Source organism: Talpa europaea (genome assembly GCF_964194135.1).
Source record: "Talpa europaea genome assembly, chromosome: X".
Classification (NCBI taxonomy): domain Eukaryota; kingdom Metazoa; phylum Chordata; class Mammalia; order Eulipotyphla; family Talpidae; genus Talpa; species Talpa europaea.
Genome location: NC_140081.1, coordinates 11,198,408 through 11,218,917, shown reverse-complemented (window position 1 = coordinate 11,218,917; position 20,510 = coordinate 11,198,408). Strand labels below are relative to the sequence as shown.

At 43.0% G+C, this 20,510-nt stretch overlaps 1 protein-coding gene across 2 annotated transcripts in view; it reads right to left on the bottom strand.

Annotated features, from left to right (window-relative positions):
* Positions 1–2,885: 2,885 nt before the first annotated feature.
* SMS (spermine synthase) overlaps positions 2,886–20,510 on the bottom strand; it is a gene marked incomplete at its 3' end in the record, with an annotated part of 45,854 nt that continues 28,229 nt past the window's right edge. For both annotated transcript variants that reach the window (XM_084259170.1, XM_084259171.1), the window contains 7 exons: positions 18,961–19,136; positions 17,722–17,876; positions 16,920–17,009; positions 8,669–8,783; positions 7,903–7,982; positions 3,317–3,432; positions 2,886–2,925 (listed from right to left, as the gene is read on the bottom strand). In XM_084259170.1, the coding sequence (XP_084115296.1) occupies positions 2,886–2,925; positions 3,317–3,432; positions 7,903–7,982; positions 8,669–8,783; positions 16,920–17,009; positions 17,722–17,876; positions 18,961–19,136 (772 nt within the window). The remainder of the gene's footprint in view (positions 2,926–3,316; positions 3,433–7,902; positions 7,983–8,668; positions 8,784–16,919; positions 17,010–17,721; positions 17,877–18,960; positions 19,137–20,510) is intronic.

Sequence of the window (20,510 nt, the reverse complement as noted above, 5' to 3'; positions counted from 1 at the left end):
GGAGGACCACAGTCTGAGTAGCACTACTCAAGTCTCCAATACAGGCCATGAGAAATCATCTCTTACACACACTTATACACACACAACCATCCCAGGAGTCACAGGAAAATAAATGAAATTTATCAATTTATTGAGACAAACGCAAGCCCTTATGTCAGCACCAGTTAGGGCAAGCAAGGACCTGGCTGTTCAGCTACACAGGAAGGAGCAGTGTAGCATTTTATTTTGATATCAGCACTGGCCTCACCCAGTACAATAACTATGGCAACCCACACTTCACCCAGCACTTAATCACAGTCAAGTAAGTTTTTACAAAATAGTCAATCCCATTATCAGGAGAAAGGAGCCTTTCTTTTTTTTTTTTTTTGCTTTCTAGATTGTTGTGTAATTATTACAATTAAGATAACAAGGCATTAGTGCAAAGACACAAAAAGACCAATACACCAGAATATAGAGGCCTCAAATACACCCACGCTTATATTAAAACATGATCTATAATGGATCTGGGTGGAATTTGATAAATGGAATGGGGAAAATAGCATGTTTTAGTCCTAAACCAATTTGTTTTAATTTTTTTAAAGATGTATTTATTTATTTATACAAGCACTGGGTACAGTCAGAAGCACGGGAGGGTGAGAGGATTCACCAGAGCCAGAGCAGGGTACAGAACAGGCAGACTGATGAAATACACTGCTGAGGGGAGCAGCGGGTGGCAGGAGAGGTCTGCGTGCCATGTGGGACCCTCACCCAGCGGCCGGGGATTGAATCGGCACTGCTGAGGCCGCGGGCAGCTTTACAACCCAGCGCTCAACCGCTGCACACCGGGGAGGCCCAGTAAACCAATTCTTGATATCTGGTGTGTTGAATAGAATTTAAACAACTATGTGACTTGTCTTTAACTAAAAAGTAGGTCTATGATAATAGGGTATACTGTTTTAAATCATAAAGGCGACCATAACATTCTGACACAACATCCACTTTAAGTAAAACAGCAATGGCTGGATCCTAGAACATTTCCTTACAATGCAGCAAAATGTAGCTGTTTTTAGAGTTCAACTTGCAAGCTTTTCTTTTAAAATAATTACAAAGAGATGTTCAAAACAGGTAGCATCCTTTCTCCAATACAACGAAATGAGTAGAGTCAGAATTTATCATCACCCCAAATAAAAAAACATTTCCATTCCTTTCTTCTTCCCATACCCTTACCCATTCCCAAATGTATAGCATGTGGCATGGCACAACTTGATTTACCTCATTTCTAACTTTAGGCTCTTGGCAGGCAGGACCTATATGTCACCAGATTTATCCGTGGATTTAGCCTTGGCATCAAGCCAGTCTTCAAGTATAAAGTTATGCCTACAAATTAATAACACCATATTCAGGCATCTTTTCTAAAATGGAAACCATTCTATCAATCCAAAATGGTATACTAACAGTAACAGTAACCATTGTTTTCAATCTCACAGTATACAGAACCTTTGCAAAGCATGGTAGACAATCCCAAGGGGGGTGGGTAGATTCTTCATGTTTACCTATGCTGTTTTCAACCAAGAGAAATTTGTTGAAAGCCTATCTAGTTTGCACATGACTAACTCCTCTTATTCTATGTCGTTTCTTCTCCTGTGCCAGTCTAGTAAGAAACAAGAGCGGGGGAGTAGACACACTCATTTTTAAAGGGTATCTATCATATACCAAGAACCTATCATGGGAGGAAAAATGTTCTGAGTTGACAAATATTCTATCTCAAAACAGGCACTGAATATTTCGTTTTTAAGGCTTACTGCAAATTCACCATAAATGAACCTATCCCATTGATAAAGCAAAAACCTTTCATATAAACAATACTCAGTGATTATCGGACAGCTCAATATTCAATCTTGATGTGGATTATTACCCACAAATCCACTGCCACGTTGTTAGTTACATGCACTTTCCTCATGTTCGAGGTGCACATCATGGGCCCCTCCAGCCAAATTTATTGCTATCTCTGCATCCAAACACCTTGCCCAAAATTCACAGCAGGAATCCAAAATGATCTTTATTCCACACCTAATACACAGGTAAGAGTGGGAACAGAAATAAGCTTTTGACTTTCAACTTTATAGTGAGGCCAAATCGTTCCCTATCCTCAGGTCAATTTTGTAATGAAGAACTGGTGGATGTAATAGCCTGTGCATCATTTACCTCCAGTGGTAAATGAAGTCATTACTTCTGTTCAAAAAAGGCCCTAAGGCCATCCTATTATAAAGAGATAAATGGTACTGAGTGATATAACCAAACTAAAAAAAAAAGACCAGGAGACACCTTTGTTCTGTGAGATCAGAAGCTAGATGGAGGGGACTGGACTGAAATAAAAACTGAAATAAAACAGCACACACACACACAATTTCTTTTGTGATTTTAATTGATTCATTGGTATTCTCTTTTTTTTTTTTTTAACTTTCTTGTAAGCACCAAATTTTAATCTTTAAGTCAATTTTTGGGAAAAGAAACACCAACAAGAACTTCCCTCCAGAATAAAAACAATGATGTCCATTCCTCCAAACAAGCAAATTGAAAGGCTACCAAACAAACGAACGAACAAAAAAAAAAAAAGAGGCCCACACAGAAAAAAAAAGTAACAAAAATCACATTCTAGGGTTTCAGTGCATTTAGCAGCTTTCGCTGTGGTGTCTAATCATCCTTCAGCTGACTTTCAAAAAATAACACCCTAGCTCATCAAAATATACATTTTCCATTCGCTTTTTTTAAATTAAAAATAATAATTAAAAAAAGAAAACTGGAAGGAATTCACAATCAATTGCCTGACTTGTTTCGATGTCATGTATAGCGTGTGAAGGTCAGGAGGACCGTCTGCAGCACGCGTGATCAGAGCGAGCCGACCTTCAAGGTTTAGCCTTCTTCCAAACAGTGTAGAAAACCCACCTGGACAGGGAGTCAAGGAATAAGAACAGGTGATTCAAGAAGAACAGGCCTCCCCGTAAACATGTTTGCTGGCCTACCAATGGGAAGTCGGGTTGAGTTTCTGGCGTGTCTGCCCAGTTCCAGGTGATGCTGCAGCAGAGCACTACATCATTAACAACTCCTGGGGAGCTGTAGCAGGCCACACCCCAGAATCTCTGGGGGTGGGAGCCAGGAATCTGTATTGCTTTAAAGCTCCCAAGGGATTCCAATGTACAACCTTGTTTGAAAGACAACCAGGGCTTTCTATACTAACAAGCAAATGCTGTTTCTTCTTGAGACTCAAAATGTTAAACCAGCCTGGGATTCACTCAGCTGTCCTAGCTGGCAGCACAATGCTACTGTCAAAGGATACAATTCCAAGTATGAAGGGACACAGACGGTTTCCTTTGAGAATTCCACAGGACAATACAGGTGTCCGAGCTGTTCTTCATAGAGCGACAGGGCTTCAGTCAAATTGACACAGTTCCCCTAAATCAAAGAGAGAAAAGCCAACAATGGAGTCACGGAGTTCCGCTAAGGGGCCACTCACTTGATGGTCTCTACTAAATGAGAACAATTCTGGCTTTAGATAAAAGTTCACCTCTGAAAATGAGATAAGGCTTCTGTACTTTCACAAACTGCATTGAATTCTATTTATAGATCCATTAGCTCATTATCCTTCCACCTCATTTACCAAGCCATTTCAAATTATTGGAGTATGAAGCAATAGAAAGCAGTGAGACCAATTTCTCATTAGTGACACAGTCATTGTATCAACACCATGCAATTAGCAAAGATTCATACATAACCCATTCAAAATCAGTTTTTCCAATAATAGACACTATTGTGCAGAGAATGAAGTATCAAAAAGATAATGTTCTTGATTTCCAGAATGCCTCTCACCATGGCCCTCTGAAGAGTGTAAAATATTGACAAAGGATGAATCCATATCCTGTAATTTCTCCCCCAGACCCACAATTTACGGCATTAGAGGACAAAAATTTACTCAGGATACATACTAAAGCGATTCCCCAGTTTCACTCCTTACCAAATATTTTCTCTCAACTTCAATGTTCTAATTTTTCTCCCCTTCTTGCCACCACTTTTTGGTCCCCAGCAAAGAGATAGCGGGCATCTGCTTGGGAACGTTTTCTTATTCTGGACAATCAAGGATAAACAGAGTGACCCACCCCTTCAACTTTCTTCTAGCTTACAACCCAGATGTGACATTTGGAGTTGGAGCTGTAGCAGTCACTCTGTGACCATGAAGAAGAGAAGGTGGAGAGTCAGAAGCTGGTGAAGACACAGTAGAATTACGGAAAGAATTCCACATGGTCCTAGTTCTAGAAGCACTGCAGCTCTAGCCCTCTTACGCATATGAATCACAGCAGATCTTGTTACAATGCAGACTTTCATTCCGTAGGTCTGGGTTAGTTTGCCCTCATTTTAGCAAATTTTCTCCCAAGTGCTTTTCAGAACAGATTTAAAAGAATGTTATTCAACGCTATCTATTTCCTTTTAACCTCTGAAGTTCTTAATATTCAAAAAACTTTATGAGCTCATTCTATTTCTTCGCAAGAACTTCACTATTAAATTTGCCTCAAAATAGCCAAGAGCAATGTACGATGAAATTATTTACAAATAATGATAACCTGTGATGCAAATACTCCTGGGAATGGCACTACAAAAGCAACCAACCCGACCTGCCAAGGGCAAGCGGGAGAGAGAACCGTTCGGAGAGCTGGCCTCGGCAGCTTTAACTCAGCACATTCGCTCAGCATGACGTATGCGTCAGTGCCAGCCTGTTTAGTAACCCATCATCTGGGATCCTGCAGTGGATTTGGCCAAAGTGCCCTTCCCCAGCATATAATTTGGTTTCAACATCAAGTTCACCAGGAGAGTATATAAACACCACACATGTAATTTAAGATTCACAAATAGAAAACACTGCCCGGCTGTTTTTAGAACACACATCACCCCCGAGGAAGCTACAGGATGGCAATGCCACCAAGGCACACCGTTCAACGGTTTTCCTTGCCACCATCAACGCGACAGTGCGCTTTTTATAGAGGCACATGGGAGGACCTCTTCAGACAGTGTGGTGAGGAAACAGGAAAGTTTTGATTAGTTCTTCCCCAACACTGTCAAAAAGCAATTTAAAAAAGGAAAAAACTCACCACAAATAGAGACCTACTCCAAAAAAGTAACGTGTTGCATTTCACATTCCTGTGTATTTATTTAAATGGAGCTGCTTTTTTTTAAGAATGACTCGTGAGTGATTCAACACACAAGTCTAGTAGCAAAGAAGAAAGTACCTAGTAAGGATTAGAGAGAATAATGGGGCAAGGAGAGGGCAACTCCTGAGGGTAAACCCCAACTCAGTAGCTTCAGTTCTAGAAAGTTCTCCCTAAAAGATGTCTGTATTGTTTCTCTGTCTTAAATTTAATAGTCAGCTTGTGTAATTTTTGTAACATAAAAAACAGGTCCAGAAGAATATATCCTGAAAGATACAACTTTTACCCATTTCAAAAAGAGCGAAAGTATGTATGAGTTGGGAAATGACACATGTAAACAATCTATAAAGAATAGCTCAGAAATAGGAAAAAATTCACAGTAAGGGCGGGCGCCTCCCGAGAGGAAGCCAGTGCTAGGCAGCACGGGAGGGCCGAGGGTGCCGCCGCGTGCAGGTCCCGAGTGCAGGGCAAGGGGCGTTAGTACTGTGGCATCACAGCTTACACCAATCTTTCTGTATGTATCATTTTGGTTGAAATGTGGAGCGGCGGGAAGGGGGAGGGAGGTCAAGCCCCAGGACCTGGCTCCTGGCCGCGCGAACACCATTCTTCCAAACTCAAATCCCCCTGGCTCAATTCCCACCAATTCAAGACACCCCCAGCTTCGTGGCAGCCAGTGATAATAGTGACCACTGGGATGCAAGCACGTCAGGCAGGAACATTTAGTTTTTGTCAGTCGCCAAATAAAGGCCCACCAACGCTGCCATCTCATGTCTCACCCCACTCCCAGGAGAGGGAGTGGGGGAATCACAGGTGTCTCCTGGGCCTTCCACAGCAGTTAAAGCAAGTATTACACTGATGACACGGTGGCAACTCCACTGGTACAGCCGCGTGTCCCATCCTGGTGGGCTTCTGCTTCCCCAAAGGCGACACTGCCCAGTGCGCATGGCTCTCCCTATGGGGGGCAGCCAGACTTCCAAGGTGCCGTTTGACCCCAGGTATTATAAAACAGGATCGCCTTGAGTTTCCAACAGTGATCACGCAGGGACAAGAAACATGTCCTAACACATCTTCCAATACAGTTTTTTTTTTTTTTTAACACTTCTTAGAAACACAGTCCTGGGCATATAATGTATTTTTTTGTAAATGCTATTTAACAAAGGGAAGTTATCAAAGTCTCAATCATTCATATTTAAGAAAGGGTCATGTAACCATTTAAGCAAGCATTCATATTAGTTTTCCTCACTGAGATCACAGTTCCCCAAGAAGGCTGTCCACCAAGCAAATACTAAAGCTAAGAAACAGTCACTCTGTCTTCCTAATTTACTTGCTATCTACTACAAACTGGTTTGCAAGGAACCAAATTATTTTCATCCTCTGCCCGTTAAAGATCCCCAACTTAAGCTGTGAGAGATTTCCTTCTATTTGCAAATCTATGGGTGAGCTCTGCTTGAGAAATGGCCACTCATGGAACAACTCAAAGCCCTGAATCATCCAGGTTGCTTTTACACAAATAAGGGGACTTTGTCTGAGCAGGTTTCATTGTGGGCTTCCTGTAAGGTGTGATTAGCAAACTTTCTCTAAAGAGCAGAACAGAAGATGTCCCCATCACAGCTATTCGGGGCAGTTGCTGCAGCAGGGAAGCAGCCATGGAAGACAAGTCAGGAATGGCTGTGGCCTTGTGCCAAAGGAACCTTCCAAAAACAAGTAGGTGAGATTTGGCCTATAGTTTGCAGATCCCTGCTTTAAAGAATCAAGTCTAGGCTGTGTTCCCAAACACTCCAAAACAACAGGAAAAGAGTTCATTCACAATTACCTGTTCCCCTAAAGCTTCTGGACAAGGCCTAGGATTAATTGCCAGTCTGGGGTGGGAGATGGGTGCTCCTACATGCAGGGGGAAGAGGAGAAAACCAGGATGGGCTGGAGACTAATTCAAGGTGTCTCCCAACCGTGCTGGATGTTTTCAGCATTATTGATCTCAGATCCCGTTAACTATACAGCATCTGGCTGAAATGCCCCCTTAGGAGAATAAACTTAAGACCTCTCTACTAGTTCCTGACATTTAAAAAAATAACACTTAAAAGGAAGGTGGGGTGGGAAGAGGGGAGGCGGGATTCTCTTGAAAACTGACGACGTGTCACAGGGACGACTGCCATTCTACTTAAGTGCTTGTCTTGTATTAATCAATGGATTTTTTAAATAAGTGGTGAGACTAAGTCATCAATTAAGCCTTTTGCTCATATTTTCAAAATTTTGTTTTGGATGTTTAACATTTTATTATAACCTATCAGGAAAGACAAACTTCAAACTTTCTTTTAAAATAAAGAACCCCCCAGAGAATGAGCACACTGCAACTGGTTTCCACCTTGTGGCAGGAGCCCATACTGCAGCCAAAGCAGTGGATCACATTTATATGGGTAAGCTGGCTAGAAGATGATGGGGCAGCAGGAAGCAGGGAAAAACGCAATCTGTGTCTCCATCTGGTGACAACAGTTCATACTACAGTCAAAGCCCAGGGCTGGTAAAACCTGGATGGTTGTGGCAACAGGACATAACAAAAATCATTAAGTTCCAATAGATAACAGGTAGATCACTTACTACGAAACTTACTGCCAGAAAGAACATTATCCAATTATGCTGTTCTATCCTTAAAGACTTAAATATCAAGACTACACATTCAAAGTTCAAAATATAAAATTCAAGCTCTGGTGGAAAATGGGTAGCCTACCTGTGTAAAATATTTCCCATCCTGTTTCAGTACTTTCATTGAGAGGTCAAGAATCAGTCTGAGAAATTCCCATGTGGAATCTGGATTTAAAAAAATTAAATCTCATCGATAAGGGATTTCATGCATCAGAAGCACAAAGTCAAACATTCACACTATTACTTCAATGATACCAATAGAAAGAACTACGAGTTTTAGGCTGAATATTTGAGCTTACTCATGAACCATACTGTACTGTCATATGGGGTGACATGGACAGACACACACACACACACACACACACAAACATGGGCAAGGTCAAAACCAAATGCACATCCACTTAGCACTGTTCTCATGACACCAAAAAAGATTCCACCCAAAGGCAGTGGTTGAAAACTGCAAGACCACCAGCTTTAAGAAAGGGCCTGCAGTGTCAGCAGGTGGGAGCCCCCAAACTCAGCAGGAAGAATGTCTCCCACCTTGCTTTGAAAGGTCACTAGTTTGTCCCAAGCAGCTTAAAAATATAATGTAAATTTTCAAAGGAGCTAGTTTCAGTGATTTGATTATGAGTCATCTTAGTTAATGTTTCAAATGACTGCTAATTTGCTCACTGAGTGGCAGAACAAGCCAAATCCGGTCATCTTTCCCCAGGGCCTCAGATTAACTACCTTTGAAAAAATGAAGGAACTTAACTAGACAATCTCTAAGATCCTTTCTTCCTCGCATGGTGCCTAGAGAAACACCTCCATGAACAATATCTTGGTTAAAACAAATAAAAACGAGAACCTACCTTCTTCTGGAGATGTGGAGATCGGAACAGCAGTCAAATCATTAATCACATAGTCAAACTCCCTCCCTTCTTTGGCGTACCTCTTCAGTACTGGAATACAGTCTTCTATTAGAACCTTCCAGAGGCAACAGAAAAAGATGGGGGTGAGCCAACAGGCAGGCAGGAGGTCACTGGAAACCTGACCTGTATGGGGCCCACTCTGTGGAAATCGCTATGGGAGCTTGAGGGGTACAGCGGGGCATGTGGATGCCTGGAATTCCTATCCAGGTTTAGAAGGTGATTAGAATCAATAAGCTGGTAGCCCTGTGTGCTCACTTGAGGGGTACAGCTGGGTCCATGAAATGAGGGGGCAGTGGGCACTGCAGCCATGCAGATGTGGGCTGTGTTCTTTTCACCAGCACACAAGAGAGATTGCAGACTGCTGGGGCAGATTCCCAGGGAGCCCTGGGGGACCACAAAGAGTCCCAGGAGGAATAGACACTGAGCGTGGACTGGCTGTGCTAACCTGGTGGTAGATGCAAATGCTGACAGTGCTGTAAGACAGACCTGAACAGAAGCTATCGGACCACTCTGATGGCCGACCATTTCTTCAGACCAAAGAACACACTGCACAGCCCGTAATGTCAACAGCAGGCACAGGCCATCCAGAGTGGACGGCTGATAGAGAAGTGGAATGGGCAATAGGCACTGGTGGTCTGTTCTCTGGTGGAGGACTGTGGGTGCTTCAGTGGCGGGTGTGCCACACAGGGACTACACTAAAGGGGTTGACCCTAGTCTTCCAAAACACTGAGGAGGATGTGAACCAGCCGCACTTGAACAGAACAGCAACAAAACCAACAAACAGGGCCTCCCTGGTGGCAAAAGGGGTTAAGACGCAACCTATGAAGCGGTCCGCAGCCACTGCAGCACGAGTTCGATCCCTGGCCAGGGAGCAATTCACATGGCGCAGCAGACCTCTCCTGTCTCACCTGCTGCTCCCCTCAGCAGTGTATTTCGGTCAATCTGCCCATTCTGTTCCCCACTCTGCCTCTGATGAATCCTCTTACCCTCCCACCCACACCTCTGGCCTTCACCGCAGTTCTTGTATGCATAAATAAATAAATCTTTTTTTAAAAACCAAGAAATAAAAAGACCCCCAAAAACTGGTTGTCAAAAATGGAAGCATGAAGGGCCGGCTTATATGCCTTCATGATTGTGTGCTCACACTCAGAATGAACACGTGGGGCTCAGAGTGTCCCCACTAGACAGATGTGTTTTTCTGCAGGATCTGGGGAAGAGGGAGTGGGGAAGGTGCTGGTACACTTTCTTCTCCACATCACCTCAACGTCCTCTATTGGTGGTCCCATGACAAGTGCCGGAATGGATTTTAACAGCAAAAACTTAGTTTCCGGGCCTCCCCGGTGGCGCAGCGGTTGAGCGCTGGGTTGCGAAGCTGCCTGCGGCCTCTGCAGCGCCGGTTCGATCCCCGGCTGCTCCCTGGCCACCGGAGGAGGGTCCCACATGGCGCGCATCCTGCCGCCCGCTGCTCCCCTCAGCAGTGTACTTCGGTCCTTCTGCCTGCTCTGCTCCCCGCTCTGGCTCTGGTGAATTCTCTCACCCTCCCGCGCTTCTGACTGTACCCAGTGCATGTATAAACAAAACAAACAAACAAAGAAAGAAAGAAAGAAAGAAAAACATGCCTCTATAAAAAAAAAAAAAAAACTTAGTTTCCTTTTCACCACACTCTTTCCCCCTTTTCTGGCAATAACAATACCTTTGCAAACATCTCTAAGGATGTAAAGTTCATTCTGTGCCCTGCATTAAACTGCCATCTGCTGTTTCATGATGTGGCTGGTTGAATTTGGTCCTCTCCTCCCGACTGCTGAAAGGCAGGGTTCTTCTTGGCTGCCCGTTCACATTTGCAGTTAGGGTCCACTGTGTCACCCCTCAGCCCGCGTGAGAGCCCCTGCTTGCCTAGCAATGACCCGAACTTCTTTTTTTTTTAGCTTTTTTTTTAAATTTTATTTTTATATTCCCCATACAATTGCAACCCCCTTATTTTGACCCCAATCCCTACCCTCCCGCCCCCTACCTCCCATAGAGTGTCTCTGGTTCATAGTTTTTTGTTGATTTTGATTTTCACTTTCTTATAGTTATTCATTTTCCTGGTCCCCTATTTAAGTTTTCTAGATTCCTGCTATGAGTGAGACCATCCAGTATTTTTCTTTTTCTTTCTGGCTTATTTCGCTGAGCATGATCCCTTCCAGCGCCATCCATGTTGCTGCAAATTGCATGTGTTTATCTTTTTTGATTGCTGAGTAATATTCCATGGTGTATATGTACCACATCTTCTTGATCCAGTCATCTATTTTTGGGCATTTGGGCTGTTTCCAAAGCTTAGCTATTGTAAATAGTGCTGCTGTAAACATAGGGGTGCAGGTGCTCTCTGGAGTTCAACATCACTTGTAATCAGGGAAATGCAAATCAAAACTACAATGGGATACCATCTCACACCAGTGAGAATGGCACATATTAAAAAAACTAGCAATAACAAATGTTGGCGAGGGTGTGGAGAAAAAGGAACTCTTCTGCACTGTTGGTGGGAGTGCAAACTGGTCCAACCACTTTGGAGAGCTGTGTGGAGATTTCTGGACCTACTAAACATAGCGCTTCCATAGGATCCAGCAATTCCACTCCTAGGTATTTACCCAAAGGACGCAATGATCCGACCTTCTAACCACAGGAGTCCTGTCTCCCTAAGTTCTAACCACAGGAGTCCTGTCTAGAATCAGCTCCTGGGAAAGAAAGGAACCAGGTCACCAGCCAGGCTTTCCTTTAAAGGAAAATGAGTACCCCATCTTCCAGACACTGGAGGGCCACAACCCTTCAGGAGTCCTACCAGTGACCTAAAACGCCGTCACCACCCTGTTTTTCACACACACTTGGTCTTCATTCACTGTTCCTGGCTCACAACTCCAATGACTTAGAATTTTCAAAGTGGGCAGAGTGATAAAAGGGGTCTCTTGTTCTGTTAATGGGGCGACCTTTGGGGGAGTACCTAAGGATGAGGTCTGGTTACTAGGGAAGCCAGTTTTAATAGAGAGCAGAGCTGATTTCCAGTGAAGCGAAATATATTACTGAGCAAATGAAATAATAAAGATTCCAGCAGGAGCAATGAACACTCCAATGCAGGCATCATCAACAAGTTTGCTGATTTACAGCTCCTTCCCTTTCTAGACTCATGGCCAGGGCCTCAGCACTCTTATCTACAAGGTCAGGCAGCCGGCCAAGCTGGTCTCTCTCTCCAAGGCCAAACCTGTATGCCTGCATCTTCCCCCCTTGCCTTGCCCCCCTTGTCAGGGGACTTTGCCATAAATGGTTGCGCCTGCTGAGAAACGATGTTATCCATGTAACAGATCTGGACACAGTTGTGTGTAAAAGGAACCCTTGGTCTTTAACCGGGTGCTCAGACCTTACGGGGCTGCTCAGGTCTGGGACCTCACGCATGAGTAATAAAGCTTCTCCTGCCCTCCCCCTTCCTGAAGTACCGCTTGTTCTTCCTCTGCCTGGGGAAAAAGTAGAATTTATTTCTACAACACCAGAGGCACAGCTCCTTGGCCAGCTGTCAGTGGCTTTCAGTGTGTCCCCAAGAGCCCTTGAGGTGGGTTCACAGAACTGCGGGGCAGTGAGCGTGGACATGGGCGAGAAGGCACGAAGTATGCCTCTTCCCCACAGCTTGCCCCACATACCTCTTCCAACCGACTGTTCCTGAGTTACAGTCTTTGTAATAAACTGGTGATCTAGTGAGTAAACTGGTTTCCTGAGTTCTGTGAGCTGCTTCTAGCAAGCTGACTGAACCTTTAGGTAGTAGTCCTGAGAACGAATTTTTTTGTTCACATTATAATCTACGTCATGTGTACAGTATTAAACATCAACATCTGTACTCACCACACTGAGTTCACCACTCTTCAACCCAACTCTGTCCCTCACTGTACAACTAGACCTCTTTACCCTGTTTACCTAACCTCCTGCCCCACTCTCCCTTCCTCGTCCCCTTCTGGTCACCACTCACGCTTCTCATAGTCTAAAAGCTTATTTTTGTTTTATTTAGTTCTGGCTAAGAGTAAAAAATTGGGGAAGGAGGCATGACAAACCAGAAACTGGAGGTGGGGGTAGACATGATCAACAAGGACATTAAACAAGCTATAGAAAAGTAAAGTGAGCACATGAGGGGGAAAAAACCTCCTAGTCTGCCTTTATCCAATCACTTGAGCCAATTCACATTAATTCAACTTGCTTTCTAGATTTTCTAAGGAGTCATATTTCTGCAAATAATTTGATTCTTTCTAAAATTATACTGTTTCATTCTCCTACCATACTGTATTGGATAATGCCTCAAAAACAATGTTAAATAAAGCTAATAATAAGCATCTCATTCTGTTCCTAATTTTAGTGGAAATGCCTTGTATATTGGCAACTTAATATAACCTTGCCTTTCGTTTTCACATAGTTTCAATTATTTAGGTAGTTTCCCCTCTACCACAACTTTATTTTACCTAAAGAGTATTAAGAATGATTGCTAGAGAGTCTCAAATACTTTGTCATCCGGTAATATTACTTTCTCCTTTATATCATTCACATAATGAATTATGCTGACAGGTTTAAGATATACGTCTTTGCATTTCTTTTTTTCTTCCTTTTCTCCTTTCTAAACATTCAAAATACTTGTGATAAAAATATATACATATAATATATTTGGAAAATATAAGATATCAAGATAAAAAAAATCATAATATGACCTTCCATTAAAATACCACTAAAGCCCAAGACTAGAGTCACATCCTGACACAGCTCTTGTCCTGGTGTGCTAGAGTTCTCGGACAGAATCTGCTGGTCTTGATTCACTGGCAAGGGCAATCAGTACGCCTGGTAGTGCCCAGGTCAGAAACATGACCTTCCCCTGAATGGAGAAGGCTGATAGGCTTATCCACAGCAGGGCTGATAACTGTTGTAACATAACTCTTTTCTCTGTTCTAGGGCTACTACAAAGTTCTGGGGAAGGGAAAGCTTCCAAAGCAGCCTGTGATTGTCAGTAGAAGAGCTGAGAAGATTAAGGGTGTGGGAGGGGCCTGTGTCCTGGTAGCCTGAAGCCACTTGGAGGAAGATTCATTAAATGCCATAAGTGCTTTTCAAAAAAAAAAATCCACTGAAGCGTTTGACAACCTTTAAATTGTTCTATATTTTTTAATATAAAAACCCTATAAGATCATTTTCTTTCTTTTTTTAAGTAATTTATTTTTTTCATTGTGGTTACATTAGGATTCTCATCAGGAATCGCCGCCATAGGGTACCACCACCAAATCACCCACAGCCCATCACCATCATCTTTACATTTCTGAATGAAATCTTTCTCAGATGTTAATTCTTTAAAGATTTTTTTAAATTTAATATTTTAATTTATTATTTTACATGGAAATCTTATAAATCAGTAAAAGATTTTTTTTTATTTTTCTTTTTGTACTACATTAATGATTTTAGTATTATGATTATTTTCTCACTATAAAAGGAATGCAGAATGCTTTGTAATATTTTTGATTTCTTAAAAAATATTAAGAAGTGGGCCTCCCCGGTGGCGCAGCGGTTGCGTGCTGGGTTGCGAAGCTGCCCGCAGCCTCTGTGGCGCAGGTTCGATCCCCGGCTGCTCCCCGGCCACCAGAGGAGGGTCCCACATGGCGCGCAGACCTCTCCTGCCGCCCGCTGCTCCCCTCAGCAGTGTACTTCAGTCTGCCTGCTCTGCTCCCCGCTCTGGCTCTGGTGAATTCTCTCACCCTCCGCGCTTCTGACTGTACCCAGTGCTTGTATAAATAAATAAATAAATCTTTAAAAAAAAATTTAAAAAAAAAATATTAAGAGGTAGTGATGTTTTTCAAGTGACACACAGTTGCAAAGCCCTGTGGTTTTTTTAATAGGAGCATTTTAATGGCTTAGGAGCTTGCCTGCTGCTCCCCCACAGACCAGAACTCCCAACCCCTTTGGGAGCTCCAGGAAACTATCTACAAATTCTCCAGGCTCCCCCTGGTGGTTGTTCTGCTCCAGAAAGAAAGCAGGAGAAAGGATGCTTTTGGGTACCCAATTTCACAAGGTTCTTTTCAAATGAAACACTCCTTCTTCCCTTCCGGAAAATGCTGAATTGTCACCACCTGCCCTTGGTGCTCGGCTTTCAGATGGACCAGCCAGTCAAGAGGTTGTGGCCCAGGGCCATTAGTAAATCTTCCCACTTATATCCATCTCTAATTACAACAGCCTACAAGCCCACAGTAATGCAGGTTTGGATTTGAAGTTCTGTTTTTTTTCTTAATGCATATAAGGCAGTCCTAGGAGACAGTGAGTTGGGGTCACTTCTGTAAAGTTACCCTCTAGCATGAATAAGTTTCCTTTAAACTCTGTCAACTTAATCTTCATCCATAAAATAGAAATAATACACACTTGGTAAATCTTCCAGTATTAAAACACTTTAGGCAAAGGTTAGGCGAACAATGCAAACATTTGCAAACAATAGCAATTTGTAGTTCATCCAGAAACAGATCTATCACGCTACTCTCTCCTTCCTTTTTAAACTTTGAAACAGTCTCCCAAGTCATCTTTTTTTTATAATTTTATTTTTTATTTATATATATTTTACATCATTGTTCATTTTTAAGCAGTGTTTGTTCCCACCCCCACCCTGTAGAACTTGTAGTTCCCTGTAGAACTTGTAGTTCCCTGTAGTTCCCTGTAGAACTTCCTTTAGTCCCTGTAGAACTTCCTTTACCAGTGCACCTGTGAGGAATGCCTGTTTTTTGTTTTTGTTTTTTAAGATTTATTTATTTATTTATACAAGCACTGGGTACAGTCAGAGACACGGAAGGGTGAGAGAATTCACCAGTGTCATAGAGGAGAGTAGAAGAGGCAGAGTGATGAAGTACACTGCTGAGGGGAGCAGCGGGCAGCAGGAGGGGTCTGCGCGCCATGCGGGACCCTCCTCCGGAGCAGCCGGGGATCGAACCGGCGCTGCAGAGGCTGCGGGCAGCTTTGCAACCCAGCACCAACCGCTGCGCCACCAGGGAGGCCCTCCCAAGTCATCTTCAAACACCACTTTGCCAGGAAAATTAACTGGATGCACACACTTTGGGGGGGTGGAGCATAAATGATTTATATGTCAACAAAATGAAGCACTCCTAAATTGTTTACAAATCTGGGTGTGCACATTTAAGATTTGATTCAAATAAAATGTACTTGCTTAGGTATTTTGCTCAACAATCATTATAGGCACACGCAGCCTCAAAAAACAATACAAAATGTATCTTACAAACTACAGTGATCAGTCAACATGCAAGTAAGACTTAGGACAGAAACTAATTTGCTTAGTGAGAAACAACAGTTCCTGTATCAGGCATTTTAATCATCTATACCTTCTAAGCATCTGCATTCCTCTGAAGGATCCAGACACAGAGATTATTTAGGGTAGAGAGACAAAATGTAATGGGCTGCCAGGTCACAGAAAGACATGCCATATTTTATAAAAGAATAAATTAATGTCATTAAATATAGAATCTAAAGTTGGTGGTTTACTATATTACACCAAGCCCCTCCCAAAGAATATTGAGGAATCAGCTGAACAGGGATAGTATTTTACTATTTTGAACACTGGAGTGGGGTGGGAGGGGCGGCGCAAATGCTGGGAGGGGCCTTTTCTGAACTCCCCTAGAGCTACATCAGGACAGAGCCATCAAGACAGAGCCAGGGGCATTCAACCTGGAAATAAGGATTCTTACCAGGATAGGAGAGAAGTCATCAGCCCTAACAACTTTGCTACAAACTACCACACCTCCCATCCAGTCATCACAGGGCTTATTAAACTCCATCCACTTTTCCTAGTAAGATATTAGTTGAGCCTAAATTCTATGTCTACCTCTGAGTTGTTACCATTTTTCCCTGAAGATCTCCCATGTAGATATGAAGCATACATGTTAATAACATGCATGTTAATAAAATGGTTTTCTCTTGCTAATCTCTCTTCTTACAGGGTCTCAGTCAAGAACGAGTAGAGTGAAAATTAATTTTCCTCCCTTACAAGAAGATCTATTTATTTTCTTAACTATACTTAGGATTTTCTTAATTATACTAATTATACTTAATCATTAAAAAGCTGTTTTCAAGGTATAATTCCCATGAATAACATTAATTATATTATCAGTGGACTTAAACAGAAAATTATGTGGAAAACAATTACCTGATAGCAGTCTCCTTTAAGATTGTCTAAGACATCGCCACACGTTTTTCGCATGTATTTCTTACATCCATCAATCACCATTTGGTCAATGTTCCCAAGAGGTTAAGGAGAAACTTATTGTGAATCTAGATGCAACCAAAGAATTCTGAAACCGTAATACTTTAAATGAAAGGTTAACACAAACAAGTTTTAGAATATTCATTGGGCCATCACAAGATTTTTTTTTTTTTTAATGAGAATGTTTTCTTGCACCAATGACACTCAAGAGGAATCAGTTTTCAGCAACTGCTGAAGAGAAGACACCAAACCCGTGCTGTGCCCAAGTCACTTGTACTTTTAATTTTCAAGTAGATTCTCTGTTTCCTTGTTGGTGGTCACAGAGAAAGGCTACTGATAGGTACTAAACTCAGTGTTTGCTGAAGGAAGTTTTCATAACATATGCCTCGCCTAGAGTCTTCAGGGCCTCCCTGGTGGCGCAGTAGGTTGAGTGCAGCGCTGTGAAGCTGTCTGCACCCTCTGCGGCACGGGTTTGATTCCCAGCTGGCCAGGGAGATTCCCACATGGTGTGGCAGATCTCTCCTGTCGCGCCCGCTGCTCCCCTCAGCAGTGTACTTTGGTCCTCTACCTGTTCTCCCCACTCTGTCTCTGGTGAATCCTCTCACCCTCCCGCGCCCGTGGCCCGTACCCCAGCTATTGTGTAAATAAAAAACAAATCTTAAAAAAAACAAAAACAATAGTCTTCAGACTGAAGAGGAAGAAAACAAAAGCAGCCCACAGAGCGTCTCTTGCAGACAAAGGATATCTCTACCATCGTGACCATCTTTGGTTTCAGTTTGACTATTTCACATAATATGCCCCCATCTCCACCTCCCAGAATCAGAACATCTTTGCCAGTGTAATCTTCTTTGCCACTGCCCATGATGGCCCGTGTATACGCCAAATCACTCTCTGCCAAATCTAGGGAGGAGAAAGAGATCCAAAAATGGTGAGTCAACCCAAACCCACACACTACCTGACTTGGTAGAAAGTACTAGAATCTACCCCAAAATTCTTTAAAAACTTTTAACAATGTGCAAAGTTGTTTTGTTTTGTTTTGTTTTGTTTTTGGTTTGCAGAATTTTTATCAACCCTACTGATCCAAAACCTATTATTATTTACACACACACATAATCAGTGGGGAAAAGTCATTCTTGCAAATATTCTACTATGCTCAGAAATTGAAAGCAAATACATCTTTCCAGATAAAGTAACAGGACTTTGAGAATTGCTTCAAAATGAGTGAGAAAGTAGACCAGAGTTCAGAGAAAACAAGATTGCCGAGGGCTTGATAATGGCTGGTGCTTGAGGGTAAATAGACATTGTTTCATCATATTATTTTTTCATCCCAGGTTTGAAATTTTCCACAACAAAAATTTTTCTTAAAAAAATAAGCAATTATATTTCCTTCTTAATATATCATCCAAAAAATCCATAAACCACTCCAAATAATTAAGAAATTAAGAAAAAGTAATGTTAAGACAAAGCTTTCAGGCCTCCACTATAAAACATGAAGGCCCAGGGCCTCCCCGGTGGCGCAGCGGTTGAACGCTGGGTTGTGAAGCTGCCAGCAGCCTCTGCAGCGCCGGTTCGGTTCCCGGCTGCTCCCCAGCCACCGGAGGAGGGTCCCACATGGCGCGCAGACCTCTCCTGCCGCCCGCTGCTCCCCTCAGCAGTGTACTTCGGTCCTTCTGCCTGCTCTGCTCCCCGCTCTGGCTCTGGTGAATTCTCTCACCCTCCCGCGCTTCTGACTGTACCCAGTGCTTGTATATATAAATAAATAAATAAATAAATAAGTCTTAAAAAAAAAAAATTATTAAAAAAAAAAAAAAAAATGAAGGCCCAGAAAATCCACAGGTTAAAGATGCAAATGTTCATTTCAAAAAAAAAAAACTGCTGTGCCAAAGATACACTTGGTGAAATCCACTACAGGAATATTTATCAGGAAAGCACTATAATATGTCATCACTTTGTTAAGTCATTGGGGTATCAATGGAATACTTACTGACATCCCCACTAAGGATGAGAATATTCCCAAATTGCTTCGAGTGCAGGATTTTGATGTTCTGATATGGCGAGTCTTCATCATATACCACTTCGTCTATGTCATACTCAACCAGGCGGCCATCAGCAGTGGGCCAGTATCTGTCTATAGCCCCTCCACGAACTATGGGTGGCAATCTGGAGGGAAAAAAAAAAACAGGAAGGAGACTTAGAAGAATGTTGCTTATGGAGAGGCTGCTCAGAAATGGACCTGGGAGCAAGAGGGCACAAAAGCCACATGACCCAGACTGAGTCCTGAACAGTACATGACCTACCTGGAGCCTTGGCTTTTAGGGCCGTACACGGACACCAGTGCCATACACCAGTTACTTTTCTTTTCTTTTCTTTTTTTTTAAGAAAAGATTTATTTATTTATGCATATAAGAACTGGGGTACAGGCCAGAGGTGTGGGGTGTGGGGTGGGTGAGAGGATTTACCAGACAGAGTGGGGAACAACACAGGCAGATTGACTGAAATACACTGCTGAGGGGAGCAGCACAGCGGGCAAGTCAGGAGAGGTCTGCTGTGCCATATGGGTAGCTCGCTGGCCAGGGATCAAACTCGCACTGCAGTGGCCGTGAACAGCTTCATAGGTTGCATCTTAACCCCTTGCGCCACCAAGGAGGCCCACATTAGTTACTTTTCTTAAAAACCTTCCTGCAATGCCCTAAATTTTCAACTAAGAGCTAAAGAAAACGGCCAGTGGCACAATCACACTTCATTCCCAAATACCTGGGCAAGATGGCTCAGGGTGGTGCACAAAAGCACACTGCCGCTTGGCTCTAATGCCTCTACCTAGCACAGAATCCACATTCAAGTGTTCCCAATTAGTCCCATGCCTACAAGCTGTTCTACTTTTAAATGAAGTTTGCCTGAGGATCTTTTCATTAGTCAGGCTGTCACACAGTGGCAGGTACCGCATCGAGGCCCAACATGTGTGCCCTACCACTGGGTGCCAAGTATGACTACCCAGTTAGATCAGATGCCATGGGATCACTACATGTGCAAAGGGCCGCTTTTTCCCTTTGAAATCATTAAGTAGTCTGTTGGGGGTTGCCCAACAAACCTGGTTCCCCAACAAATCTGCACACCAGTGCCTTTGATGTCTGCAAGATTTGTTCCTGGGGCCTTCCTGGTGGCGCAGCAGTTGAGCGCTGTGCTGCGAAGCTGCCCGCAGCCTCTGCAGTGCTGGTTCTATATCCAGCCACCGGCGAGGGCCCCACAAGGCACGCAGACCTCTCCTGCCGCACCCGCTGCTCCCCTCAGTAGTGTACTTCAGTCCTTCTGCCTGCTCTGTTCCCCGCTCTGGCTCTGGTGAATTCTCTCACCCTCCCACGCTTCTGACTGTACCCAGTGCTTATATAAACAAATAAATGTTAAAAAAAAAAAAAAGATTTGTTCCTGAACCAAGTATTACTTGATTGGCTGCAAATGGATGATTTTCTCTTTCCATTCTTTGGTAAATGCTCAGTCTTTTTAACAGGGTGAATGTACTAGGAACTACCAGCAGAG